General features: G+C 39.0%; 3 protein-coding genes across 4 annotated transcripts in view; 1 reads left to right on the top strand and 2 right to left on the bottom strand.

The window, feature by feature from the left end:
- aip (aryl hydrocarbon receptor interacting protein) overlaps nt 1-3737 on the bottom strand; it is a 6153-nt gene extending 2416 nt beyond the window's left edge. The window contains exons 1-4 of the mRNA XM_016563798.1: nt 3547-3737; nt 2652-2834; nt 1906-2094; nt 1223-1399 (exon numbers count right to left, since the gene is read on the bottom strand). Coding sequence (XP_016419284.1) covers nt 1223-1399; nt 1906-2094; nt 2652-2834; nt 3547-3645 — 648 coding nt within the window. The 5' untranslated portion in view covers nt 3646-3737. The remainder of the gene's footprint in view (nt 1-1222; nt 1400-1905; nt 2095-2651; nt 2835-3546) is intronic.
- A 3516-nt stretch (nt 3738-7253) lies between these two features.
- Nucleotides 7254-8416, bottom strand: sod3b (superoxide dismutase 3, extracellular b). Of its 2 annotated transcripts, none has more exons than XM_016563813.1 (2): nt 8325-8416; nt 7254-8019 (listed from the first exon to the last, which is right to left on the bottom strand). In XM_016563813.1, exon 2 carries the CDS (start codon nt 8005-8007, stop codon nt 7408-7410), a length of 600 nt encoding a protein of 199 aa, XP_016419299.1. In that variant the 5' UTR covers nt 8008-8019; nt 8325-8416; the 3' UTR covers nt 7254-7407. The 2 variants fall into 2 exon arrangements, with proteins under 2 accessions (XP_016419299.1, XP_016419298.1); XM_016563812.1 differs by having other exon boundaries at nt 8277-8409.
- A 2197-nt stretch (nt 8417-10613) lies between these two features.
- LOC107748834 (inhibitor of growth protein 2-like) lies at nt 10614-12747 on the top strand. Its single transcript, XM_016563810.1, has 2 exons — nt 10614-10955; nt 11707-12747. The coding sequence occupies exons 1-2, from the start codon at nt 10817-10819 to the stop codon at nt 12402-12404; spliced, it is 837 nt and encodes a 278-aa protein (XP_016419296.1). The 5' UTR covers nt 10614-10816; the 3' UTR covers nt 12405-12747.
- Nucleotides 12748-13817: the final 1070 nt, after the last annotated feature.

The following is a 13817-nucleotide window of genomic DNA, read 5'->3' as shown; positions in this document are numbered from 1 at the left end:
ATAGTGATGTAGGTATGTGGGGGCGTGTTAGAACGAGCCGTTTTAGATAGGTGTGGCTGACTCTTAATTTTATAAAGAATATCTCTTTGGATTTGAGACTTTAGTCTTTGCAACTTTACAGATCTTCTTTATGCACCAAGAGCTTGTAACACTCCAAAGAGAAAGGAAAAATTGAAATCGCATTATATGACCCCTTTAAAAAGTTTAATATTAATTCCAATAATTCCAAATTATTTTATTATTTTGCTATTAAACAACCTTGAATTGTAGCACAGAGGTTGTGTAAATGCATGTACACCCGGAGCAGTGATTAAACAACATATGCAAGATTCATATTTGGATTTATTAGTTTGTCAATGAGAAAGATTGCTCGCAAATTTAATCACAGCAAACAGCTCAAGCGGCCTTGTAGAGGAATGCAGACTGGCTATATGACACTTTCATTTGAGCAGAATATCTCAATGGAGACTGCTTAACTCCAACATACATGTTTGTCTGTGTTTTCAGAGCATTAGTGCTCTTTTTCAGGCCAGAGAGAGCATGTGCACATGGTTGCCACTTTGGGAGATTAGGTAAAAAACACTGGGAGGAAAATTTATCTATTTATTAGAAAATGTCTGATTGGGGGATCTGACCTCTTATCATCTGGCAACCCCAAGCATGAACTTTGCACTGATTTGCACCTGGACTTTAAAGTGAACTCAAAACTCTTTTCTTTTTTTCAGTTGTGATGGTTTCTTAGTCCACATTACATTAACACTGGTGTTTTTAGGAAGCCAAACAATGTGAAAATAATATTATTTTGATATTAGAGGTAATAATAACAGTGATAATCCTATATTAAATGGTTATTAAGAATATACAACTATTTTAATACAACTGCACTGTAAAAATGAATATTTCATATTAAGTATATTAATTACTTAACCGTTGTAAAATCACTGTACTTGTGTCTTATTTTCTCACTTGTAAGCGTTAAAACCAGAACCATGCTTATTTTGGCAGAAAACTCCGGGGAGACCTCCAGGTTTCTGTGACAGCAGGTTTACAAATACTTCAGTACAAATCTAGTGAACTGCTGTAAACGGCTGTCAACAAAACATTAGAATTTATGCAACTAAAAAAAGTGAACCTGGCACACACTGCGTACTGTGGCAGGACAGATTCACAGTCTAGGTAATTAATGAGAACCAGTCATTGCTCAGCAGCTATTAAGGCTAACCTTCATCTGTAGGTTCTTCAGACAAGCTATGGCATTGTAGTACTTCTCAGAAGCCGCTGAAATATCTCCACTCTTGAAGAGTGCATTTCCCTCCTCATGGATCTGTGGTATGACCTGCAGTTTCTCCTCATCTGTCATCGCCCATATTTCCAATTGGTAGGATCCAGGGGGCAAGATCTTAGGAAGATGAGAACCAGAATCATGAATCAGCTTCATTAAAAAGATCAAGAGGGAATTACCCACAGCTACTTTGTAATTTAGTATATTTGTTGTTAAATTAGTAGAAATGCATATTATAGTTCAATTAAAGGGATAGTGATATGAATGAATCTCTTTCAGCGGTTGAGCACAATATATTTTGAAGAATGTTGGTAACCAAACAGCTGACGGTAACCAGTGACTTCCATAGTATGGAAAAAATTATTATGGAACTCAATGGCTACCAACATTCTTCAAAATATCTTGAGCAGAAAAATGAAACTCATACAGGTTTGGAACAAGTAGAGGGTGAGCAAATGATGACAGAGTTTTTAATTTTTGGGTGAACTATCCCTTTAACACATTAAAATGCACATAGAACAGACAGGAATTTTATTTATGATGCTGTTCATGTGGTTATCAGAGCTCGCTGTCCATTCTCATGTAAAACTGCGAAAAAATGAAATTAAGCTACTGTTTCTCACCTCTAGCATTTCCAGAGTAAAAACTAGAGGCTGAGGATTGACCTGCAACTTATCCAGATCGGGGTGACCCATAGAATGATGCGAGTGAACCTGAGCTATTCCACAGCAGTGTCTCTGTCCTTCCAGTGGGTCTTTTCCATGGCTGATGTTGCGTAGTGACAGAGAAACCAGAGGGTAGAGAGCTGTGTGCTTACAGTAAGAAAAAAAAAGTATGGAGTCAAAATAATATCAGAAAGAATAAAACGATAATTTGTTGATATTTACATATGTGACCCTGGACCACAAAACCAGTCATAAGTAGCACAGGTATATTTGTAGCAATAGCCAAAAATACATTGTATAGGTCAAAATTATTTTTCTTTTATGCCAAAAATCATTAGGCTATTAAGTAAAGATCATGTTTCATGAAGATATTTTGTACATTTCCTACCGGAAATATCAAAATTAGTAATATGCATTACTAAGAACTTCATTTGGACAACTTTAAAGGCGATTTTCTCAATATTTAGATTTTTTTTTTGCACCCTCAGATTCCAGATTTTCAAATAGCTGCATCTCGGCTAAATATTGTCCTATCCTAACAAACCATACATCAATGGTGAGCTTATTTATTCAGCTTTTAGATTATGTGTAAATCTCAGTTTCAAAAAAAATTACCATTATGACTGGTTTTGTGGTCCAGGGTCACATATATGTAATATTACAAAATCAAATATGTAGATGTGCACATATTAGAAGGCAGAGACCTTAACATCACAGGTGAACTCAGCAATTTCACCCTCTCTCATAGTGGTAACCACTTGCTCCCACACAGGAAGCTTGAACTTCTTCCCCAGTATGAGCTCCATAGGTTTACTGAGACCTCCCATTGTCCTGGAGTCATCCAACACAGTGCCATCACAAAGGCTAGTGCGGTAATGAAACTTCACCTTTCAAGAGAGAAAAATACAAAATAATTCATTTGGTTATTTATTATAAAGAATTTAACGTATACCTCTGGTATTTGTTGAATTACGACATTTAGTTTGATTGAAATTCTCTACATTTTGAGCCCAACAGGCTATCAGTGCCGGAACATTTTGTTTACATTTAATATTGCTCAGATACGCTAACTCTTTATTCGATTCACATTTTGTCTAAATGTTAAAAAAGCATATATAATAGATTTTACTACAATTATAGGCCTATGCTCCCTTGCCTTCGCCTCAAGCACCACAAGGTACAGAGAGAAAAGATGTACGTGGCTTTCAGCTGTCACTCAGAAGAGATGAACCTTTTTCTCCCCTCTCTGTGCCAAAAATGCAAACAGACAGACATCCTGTTTGTGAGACCGCCTTCATAGACTGTAGCATCAGGTATCCCTCCCGATGCTTAGCTAACGGCTAAATCTGAATACCTAGCGTCTCCGTGTAAAAAAACAGGACACACACCAGTTGAAATATTTCTTTAAATATTCCGATATATGCATAACACATTAACCTGAACGACTTTGGGCTATTTTCAGTCGAAATCATGCCCATGTTATGCGTCAAAGCCGGCGACTCCAGCTAGCTCAGAATTCGAGACGTTAAACCATAACACATTTGTTGATCGTCTTGTGATATTTCATTACTGTAGAATGTATCCTGTACGTTACGCTACCTTTGTTCCATTGGGAAACGTTGAAACTTCTCCTTTTCCGGGAGAGATGACTTTTTTCTGAACGCCATCAGCTCTGAGCTTTATGTCTATTTCCTCCATTCTTCTGGAAGATGTAGAAGAGTGTCGATCCGTTGAGTCTAGATGGCGCTGCGTATAGGCTCAGAGTGACAGGGGTTACAGTAAACAGACTACACTTCACTCGCCTACTGCCGCTGCTTCTTCTTCTTTACTTTCCACGGGTGTTTGGCATACATCTGTAAGGTGCATTACCTCCACTTGCTGGTTTGGAGTGTGGGTTAAAATTGTACAACCAGATTCGTGTTACTGAAAAACCCGTCTTTTTCAGATATTGCATTAAATTAAAACATTTATCATATCAATTTTGCACCCTGTTTTGTCCCACTTCTCAAGAATGACTGATTAATTATTGTTTCCTCATTTCTATTTTTCTTTGTTATATTCTCCCTTTACCAACATTTCTTTGAATGTTCGAAAACCATCTTCCGGTTTTCGTCTTCCAACTGTTTTTGTCATCTCTCCACGTTGTTTAATTCAAAACTTAATTTCAGTCTTTTTATATTTTACTTTCATGTCTCTGTTGGCTTTTTTGTGGCTTCCTTTGCACACTTATCTGCCAACTTGTTTCTTTTTACACCTATGAGCTGGTACCCATCATCTGAACCCTGTAACTTATATTGTCTGAACAGGACAAATGGTCTCCATTAGCACATCAACTTTGCTTTTCATGTTACCTGTTTCTAATCTCTTTTTTTTTTTAAATTTCTGAGACAGAACATCCTCTCAATGGTTTATTTTACTCAACCCACTGTAACACTATTAGTATTGCAATGATTTTTCTAGTGTATACTGATAGGTTGTCTAAAAATCTTTTAATGATTTTGGAATTAAAATCTGGTACAGTGAATATCACACCTACTTTGTTTTCTGTATTTTCAATGCACCTAAATATACATTAAAATAACTAATTGTTTTGAATATGAATTATTTGAGAATTATATCTGGTCCTTGTTTTCCTTGTCTAACAGTGTCATGTACAGTAGGTTGTGGTATACATGTATATGTGGAATTATTGACCATGGTACTGTTGGATTTTATTTCCATTTCTTTTGTCACTTTAGGTATTTTCCCACTTCAGTACTTCACATCAAACCTGGTTATAGAAAGATTTAAGAGTGTGTTTTGTGATTTTTATAAAGAGAGTATTTTCATCTTTTCTTTGACTGTTTTTGTACTAAAATTGTTCTGGTCTTATTTAGCCTGTCAATCAGGAATCATTTTGCAAGTCAATGTCTATTACAGTATACAGCATAAATAGAGGGGTGCAGATACACTGAAATTCAACAATAAGCTTTAAGTTTACTTTTATTAAACTACTGTAAAATAAATATTTTGGAAAATGGAAGAGATGTCATGTTATGATGATCTTACCTATTGACAAGCCAGCTATGAACCAACGGTTCAGATTGATCATGATCAGGTCGTCGCTGTCTGGAAACATCCTGCATACTAGCGAGAACAAGAGTACTCCCAATGAATATACTGTCGGCTCTCCGTGGTACTTGCCCTCTGATATAAATTGGGTGGACAGTACATTTGTGTGCCTGTAAGAAGTACAGATTTTGTGTTATGTGCATTGCATTACCACAGCATTTCGTCTAGATGCCCATTAGCATGATACTGGAGTGATTCCTATTCTATGGCTTCAATACATACCCATGAATGTAGTATAGGGTGCGCTTTGAAGGAGGTCACTGCACCCAAAGTCAATAAGTTTGACTTCTAAGGTGTCCTTGTTGATCAAAAGGTTTTCCTTTTTGATGTCCCGTGTGCAGCACTCCACGTTGGCAGCTCATGTAAGCAGCTTGTGTTGCCTGCCGCATGACAACCCGAGCCAAGTCCTCATCAATTCTGCCTCCATGGTGCTGCACAAAATCAAACAAGTCCTCGCAGGGAATAGGCCGCTCCAGAATCATGATGTAGTATTCACCCAGATCCTTCCAGTCTAGCAGATGGATTATCTGGGGAACTCTGGGGCCTTCATTTGCGAGGATTAAAAGAGCGACCTCCAGTGGAAGAGGTTCAGGCTGAAAGAAAAACGATTTTTATGATGGTTAGACGGAGGTGGATTCCCAAATACTTAATAAAGTGATTCAAAGGAAAAAAATATAGAAAGAACAGTCTACTTACAAAGTTGATGTATTGCTTAACAGACATGTAAAGTTTTGTGAATGTAAATTCCAAGCATGAATTTAAAAACATGCAGAGCATATTTGGTCAATCTTACAGTTTAAAGAGGTCAGTTGCTCTAAACAGTGGACATAAAATACACTAGAAGGACTTGCAACAAATGCAAAAGGATAAAGATAAGAAATTACTAGCTAAGTAGATAAATAAATAAATAAATACTCCAGTAAGATTCAGTGCAGACTGGAGCTCGGAGTGCATCAGTACTCCAGTCGGAGTCAGTACAGACTGGAGCTTGGAGGGCTTCATCACATTGGTCGTTGACGGTGTGGGCTGTAGCTTGGAGGGCATTGACATTCTGGTCAGCCACAATGCAGGCTTGAGTTTGGTGGACTTTTTTACTCTCCTACAACCGAAAAGTACCTTCCAAATCGACTTTTTCTTTTCACATTTGTCCTCTTTTCTTCCTCCTTTCACCCCATCCACATGATGAGGAAGAAAAGAGGCGCATTGTTGCATTGGAGCTTTAAGGATGTCACCATTCCAGTCTGACTCAGTGCAGACTGCAGCTTGGAGGAGGCCTTGAACACTGGAAATCTGGTTTAAAGAGGAATGACATCAACCAAAATTATTATGAATATAAGTTAAATATGGCACCTTATTAGCGCCTACTCATATTACTGCAGGTACACTAGCTATAAATTATGAAGTGATTCTTTTATGATGTTTGACAGGGCTCTACAGTGCAAGCAAGGGCAAATAAAATATTACTTTAGCGCAAAAGTCCAAGTGACATCATAAATAGACAACCATGCTGAATTTAAGCCCCTAAAAAGGATGTATATATATATAAACTTTGTACACTCTTAAGTCAGTGGTTCCCAACCCTGGTCCTGGGGGCACCCCAACACTGCACATTTTGCATGTCTCCTTTCTCTGACACACCAGTTTCAGGTCTTGGAGTCTCTACTAATGAGCTGATGACCTGAATCAGGTGTGTTTGATTAAGGAGACATGCAAAACGTGCAGTGTTGGGGTGCCTCCAGGACCAGGGTTGGGAACCACTGCTCTAAGTGTCAGTATCTTAAAGCACTGGTGTAAGAAACACCAAGTCAGTCAATCAATCAATCAACCAATCAATCATTAAAAAGACTATAAACTGTTGTAAAGCCTTGACCTTTTATCCTTTTTAAAGGCTTGTTTTTGTATTAGTGATGTTGATTAGACTTAAATATAATTCTTTAAATTCATGTTTTTTTATTTAATTAAAAATGCGTTATTAATTACCATTATTGTTGTTGTTCTTTTTTTTCTTCTTTTTTTTGTAGCTATTCTCTACTTTTGTTGTCACTAAATAAAGCACATCATCAAAAAAATAGTAACATGCCATATTTTGACGATAATGTAAACAGGCATAGCTTCCAGCAACTAATGTAAAGATTTAGAATATGTTTATAGATCAGATAAGTTGAAGACATTAGAATGAAGACACATTTGAAAAGCCAGTTTATTCACTTTAATGTTTATTTAGTGTTGTAGATAAAAAGAACCTGGCATTTTTTGCAATGTTACTCTACAATTCCATTTTCAAAGCGTATCAGTTATTCAGCTGATAAACTAAAAAAAAAAAATATATATATATGTTATTTGTATATGCTAATTTTGGGGGTTTGCCAGTCCAATAACACAGCATGCCAATCGCCTTCCAGCATTGCCATTCAGCAAGCTTTCCACATTCCCACCTCTGCCTAAATCATCCTCTCCCGCATGAATCACAACAGACCGGCCAATTATTGAGAGTCTCCCAAAGAGTGTTGCACTGGAGTCCAGTGATTGACGAATCTTCCCATTAACAGGAACAAAGTTCCCAAAGTCCCCTGGATGTTGTGGATGGTTCACACCGAGGGGATTGTAATGCCCACCTGTAGATCCGCAGCCTTTGCTTAAGTCTCCGTACTCATGAATGTGCATTGCTCTGGGCTGCTGGCTGTAGACAGGGAGACCATACAGTTTGAAAGTCACGCTCAGCTTTTCCTTTGGACCAGACTGTTTGAAAAAAACATGACCGTACACACAGGGCATTCCAGGTGATAACTGAGTGTTAGGGCGCATTCTACATACGGCCCGAAGGGAATTACTGTTCACTGGTGGGGAAACTGGATTTGAAGCATATGCCAAACCTGAGCGTGACCCACAGAAGTGCACATGGCAACTGAGCAAGAATGCTAGAAGTGGTAAAATGTAGAAGGATTTCATTTCTTCTTTTCCCTGTGGCAAAACAAAACACCTTAATCAGAAAATCATAAAGTCAAGTCAAATGTTACTAGTCAATATGCATTCAACATCAACACCCCCATTTTATTAAATTGCAATGTTGAAAATGGACTATAGACTGTGTGGGATTATTGAGACAACCTATATCCACAAAGGTGTTTATAAAAACATAAAAATATCCGAAAAAATGTCACAAGCCTCGACGTTGCTAATCGCAAGAAAACAAAATCCATAAAGGCTAGTTAGCTTACATTTTTTGATTGTGTACAGTCGAATTTTGGTAATAAATATAGACGTACCTCTCGTGTTATGTCACCGTTTTTAAAAAGCACTTTTTATAAACGTGTTACTCGGTCGGTGTTCCTTCGCGTGTGACACATTTTAGGTTGTTGTTTTATACTTGCATAACTCAGGGGCGTAAACATTTCATATTTAGTAAATTATAGTGCTTGCAAGTTCTACAGATCAAATTTCATGCCTACCCACAATGTAGCACAGAAATCGTGTTTTATGAAATACAGTCTGTTAACATACGAAGATAAAGAATAATATAGTTTTTCCCATCTTGTTTGTCCTCCATGTTTTAGCAGTGAAAAGATACAAAAACAAAAATAAGCGTAATTTTAACTAACTCTTACAATTAACAACAAAAATCCTCATCCCAACTTTTTTTTAAACGGATTCATTGTTTCTTATGATAAGGACAAACGAGTAATGAGGTAGGCTAGGGTGACCATACGTGCCATTTTTCCAGGACGCGTCCTGGCCAGGATTTCTATATTGCCTAAAATATGTAGGTTTTGGCTTTGTTTGCGTGTGCAGACCGATCGGTGTATGACATCAAAGTACCATACAGACGGTTATGCTTTCGAAACGCTCTCGAGGTACTTTGATGTCAAACACTGATCGGTCTGAGCCGCACTGCTTTTAAGTCGAACACACCTAATATGTACGCGTAATTGCATCGCTTTGACCGTAGATCCCACCTTCTCACACGCCATGATTGGTCCATTATGTACAATGCTTGCATGTTATTGGTCAAACTACTTTTCGATCATTACCTTCAGCAAGCATGAAAACAGGAAAACAAAGCCTGGGAAAATGGCACGTATGGTCACCCTTATGTAGGCTATTTAAGATATTGTCTTCGAGTTTTTTGTCGTTCATTTTACTTGTATTTCTGTTAGCTCGCTTGGCGTGTCATCGTGACGTATGGGGTTAATTTACATGACTCGTTCAGTCTTCACTTCAGGACCAAGTGTTTCAATATACCGCAATATACGTCCTTCGCAATATACTGTATGTCTTTATGGTGGTATATCACACTCTTCTGTAAAAGAATCCAGTGAGAAAAATGTAAAGCAATAAAATCACAATATCACCGTCGTGCAAACAGACCGCTGCTTTCAGCTGTATATATTTCCTGTGCAGGGCGCGTCTAAATGCGCATGCCTGAAAACTTGTATCCTAAGCTACGCACGGGGAACCTCGTTTCGCCATCATTGCTTGGGGGAAAGTCCCCGGACTTTGGGCAGAGATGTCCTGCATGCAGCGCAGAGCGGTGGTTTGCGTGGCGTGTCAATGCTAAGACGTCCTTTGTGACAGAGCATAACGCTTGCAATCCAGGTTTGTCAATGAAATAGATATTCAAGTGAAGTACAAACGTGCTTCTACAGAACGGGGCTCATTCTCAGCTTGCGCAATGTTTTATTTTTGCCAGTCTTAACTCTCTAATAGGCCTACTGGAAATGTGGGAAACTGGATGGATAAATTGATTTTTATGAATATAGAAGGTGTCAGTTATGTGAACCTGTGTCAGAAGTTATAACTCCAAAAATGACTGTGTGTCCCCTAGGGCTGATTTTCAAGGGATTTTATTCTGACAAAACCCGTTAATTAATTAAAATAATTTATAAGTAGGCTGTTACCTACAATATTACATCAGCATCATTGACAATTATAGGTTACATTTAGGCCTAGAATAAAATGTTATGAAATATAAAACAAAAATACAAAATCTAAAAAGAGGAATTCATTACAGAGACATTTAGTCGTTAAATTGTTTTGCCCTTTTGTTTTTATTATATTTACATTACATTTATATTTTTATTATACTGCTGTATTATGTTTAATTGACAGTTGTTAGCTCGCACATTATATTTATATTTATGTGTCTGTCTGTGTTTATATATTGTGTTTCTATACTGTTGCTCTGTCAGCTTTTGAGAACTCAAATAAAGCGTTCTTAAAATCTTAAATCTTCATCGAACTTTGAGTTTAGGGGCATTTTTGTCACTATATCAGTGGCAATTTCGCCTCTAGTAGCCAATATTAATTCATAACCCTCTATTACACTGATCTTTTTTTTTTTTTTACATCATCTCATTAATCAACGATATTTTGCTAACACGGTCTAGCACTGTGGTCTTACGGTTCGAACTCGCTTTTAATGAATCGAAGCTCCGGTTCCATATGAACTCCGGACGCGCCCAGCTGATCCCGCGATCCGCCCACATCTCAGCAACACCACACCCCATTTGCTAAGCCGTCTGAAAATGCAAAACGCGGCATTTTATGGGTTGATCCTGCGCATGCGCACATCTGATAGTTTTGTTTGAAGGAGTTCTCGTAGCCAGAGAAGACTGGACTGAATGTGTCCGGAAAGAGTGGCTCTCCACAAGGTTGCCAACTAACATCATATTTTAAAGGAACCTATGAGTGAAAAGCGCCTCTTTTTAAGCCGCAGTTCTTCTCGAAAAGGCGCATAGTTGCTTGATGCATTACTATCATCATGTTAGGGCATTATCCAAACGTGGAAAAATCGCAGCTTGTCAACTACGTGGAGGATTATTTGGAATGTGTCGAGTCGCTGCCTTTGGATATACAGAGGAATGTTTCATTGTTACGAGAGATCGACACCAAGTATCAAGGTAAGCGAAACATTTGTGAAAGGTGCCAGCTCGATGCGTTGCATATTTATGTTCATTTACATCGAGTGCACTTCACCCTGTAGACCGGCTTCGTGTCGTTTCCTCACAATAACACAAAACACATTTTTATTAAACATTTATGAGTGCTTCTAAAGCTGTCAACGCCCGTTGTGTTTTAGTTGTATTTGGTCTTTAGCGTATTCGGCTGTGTTTGTTACAGCAACACTATCCTACAACCAGTGATCAGCCATTTTGACTAGTGCATACTCTCTGTACTGTTGTTTGGCTGTGCTCATTTAACGCATCGCTTTAGTTGCCATAGTATCGACGTAATGGTGCTGTCAGTCGGCGTGTGTTTTGTTCGCATGTAGCCTAAACATCCACAGCTCGATGTCGACGACTTCGAGCAGTTTGACTTAACCGCTCGAAAATGAAGGATACCGTGCAAAATGATTTATATGCAACGGAAATGATTCATTCGCGTCTTAGTTCCTCATATTTTTTATCATACCCACCGTGGAGGAGCAGCATGTATGCTTGGGCAGGTATGTTTTTGTTACACAGCGGCAGGGGTAGCACTAGAGCAACCCAGGCATGCATTGCGAACAGCAAACAGTCGACTGTATAATATGTTAAAGAGTGGCTTTGTAAAATGCATTGGGCGTGCACAAGCTGCCTCGCTTAATTTTCTAATATTCTGATTGAAGGTGTTTGTCACCACCTCACTTTCTCTGCTTTCTGTGCCACTCAGAGGTCCTCAAGGAGGTGGATGAGATCTATGAAAAGTACAAAAAGGAGACTGACAGTGGGCAGCGCAAGCGACTGCAGATTCAGTTGCAGCGGGCGCTCATCAGCAGTCAGGAGCTGGGAGATGAGAAGATCCATGTGGTCACACAGATGATGGAGGTGGTGGAAAACCGCTCGCGTCAGATCGAGGCCCACTCGCCTTGTTTCTTGGAGCCGGTGGAAGCAGAGCGACCGGTGGAGAAGGTGAGGCACGACCCTGCCAGCACCTCCGCAAATGTTATGCCCGAGCGCTCTTCTGCGCGACGACCCAGACGTCAACGCAACAGCGAGAGCCGTGACACTTGTGCCAACGGAGCCCTGGAAGACCTGGTAGAAGAGCCTCCGCAGCAGCCCCGTGAGAAAAAGTCCAAGTCGGCCAAGAAGAAGAAGCGCTCCAAGGCCAAGCAAGAGCGTGAAGCCTCGCCGGTGGAGTTCACCATCGACCCCAACGAGCCCACCTACTGCCTCTGCGAACAGGTGTCCTATGGGGAGATGATTGGCTGCGACAATGAGCAGTGTCCTATTGAGTGGTTCCATTTTTCCTGTGTTGGACTGACCTACAAGCCCAAGGGGAAATGGTATTGCCCCAAATGCAGGGGTGACAGTGAAAAGACTATGGAAAAAAGTGCAGATAGGGCCAAGAAGGATAGACGGTCCAGGTAGTGCCTTACAGAAGATGTGCTAGATTGTTCAAGTGAAAATATGCCTGTGTGGGGATCGGCGATTTTTGTGTTTAACTTATGTTAAAAAGGTTCTCCTCATGCACTTAGCTGAAAAGTTTCCAAACAGGTGCTGTTGTTGCTTTTATATTAGGATGGAAAACGACCAACAGACGTAATTAACCCTGGAAACAGATGTTTAAGATACTGCCACTAATGTCCATAAGACAATGAAGAGTTCTTTTCTAAGCTTTTTTTCCTCTTACTTGTTGATTTAGGTTAGCCTTGAGAGTTTATATATGTTGGAGGTCACCCGGTCCAGGGTAGTGCATGTTATTAAAAAAAAAGAGGAAAGTGATCAAAATGCACAGGGTTTGATGAACATTGTCAACACCTTTTATTTGCATTTATTGTTCTTTCGTTCCACATTTTGAAAAAAATATATGAAAACACACCTCTGCAATGTCTTCCAGTGAGAGAACAAATTCTTTGTTACTGTTTTGGAGTGATGTTTTTTTTTTTGTTAAATTCTTTTTTTTTTTAAGTTTCATCTATTTAAATAAATCAGTGCTTGTTATGTCTCTAATCTGCTTGTTGTTGTGTCATGTGGATAATATAAAAAAAGAAAAGAATATAAAAAGAAAGAAACGCTACACTCTAAAAAATGCTGTTAAATGGCACTGAAAGTGGTTCAATGGCTCATAATCATAGCGGAACCACTTTAAGTGCAATATAGCACCTATCTTTAAGGGTGCCGTACAGCACCTTTATCAAATGATGCTATGTAGAGCCATAAGAGGAACCACATTCTCCTCCTCAGATTTTAGATGTCCTTAAGGGGGACCTTGGGGCCAAAAAGGTTGACAACCATGTTGTCTTTAGGAAATGCACTGTATTTTAATGTCGTTTAAAACCCCTTTCCCAACTAAACTAAGAGAGAATTAGAGAACCTTTAAAGAACTATACAGGGCTCATCGGGTTCTTTATATGGCAGTGGTGGTGCTATATAGCACCTCAACCACCCCAAAGAACCACTGAATAACTATTTGTGTGTGTGTGTGTGTGTGTGTGTGTGTGTATACCTGGCAAAAGCTTGGACACACTTTACTGAATGAGTTTCTCCTTTTAAAGATCTTTGGATATAAAGGCTTTTTCTTAACCCCTTAACTGTCACCGTCCCACCTGTGGGACGCTTGGCACTCTTTTTTTGTTGTCCCTTTTCTCTATTAAATCTTTTAGTAATCATCATAAATCATATATCATTTGAAAGCTTAGAAGCCCAAGATTAATCCTGTGAAAACATTTTGAAATCGGACATTGCGTTACCATGGAAATGGTACTTTAAAATCTTTTGGCGGTCTCCTCCCCCTTAGTGGGCGGTGTCAAGTGTCATATTACAAAATGCATTACGGTCTTT

Source organism: Sinocyclocheilus rhinocerous, unplaced genomic scaffold (genome assembly GCF_001515625.1).
Source record: "Sinocyclocheilus rhinocerous isolate Xijiao unplaced genomic scaffold, SAMN03320098_v1.1 scaffold590, whole genome shotgun sequence".
In the NCBI taxonomy this organism is placed as follows: domain Eukaryota; kingdom Metazoa; phylum Chordata; class Actinopteri; order Cypriniformes; family Cyprinidae; genus Sinocyclocheilus; species Sinocyclocheilus rhinocerous.
This window is presented reverse-complemented; position numbering and strand designations above follow the sequence as displayed.

Excerpts from the sequence above, each read along its gene's own strand:
- LOC107748834 (XM_016563810.1), top strand. The coding sequence starts at position 10,817 with ATGTTAGGGCATTATCCAAACGTGGAAAAATCGCAGCTTGTCAACTAC. Across the intron at positions 10,956-11,706 it reads GATCGACACCAAGTATCAAG|AGGTCCTCAAGGAGGTGGAT; the intron begins GTAAGCGAAACA and ends TGTGCCACTCAG.
- sod3b (XM_016563813.1), bottom strand. The coding sequence starts at position 8,007 with ATGAAATCCTTCTACATTTTACCACTTCTAGCATTCTTGCTCAGTTGC.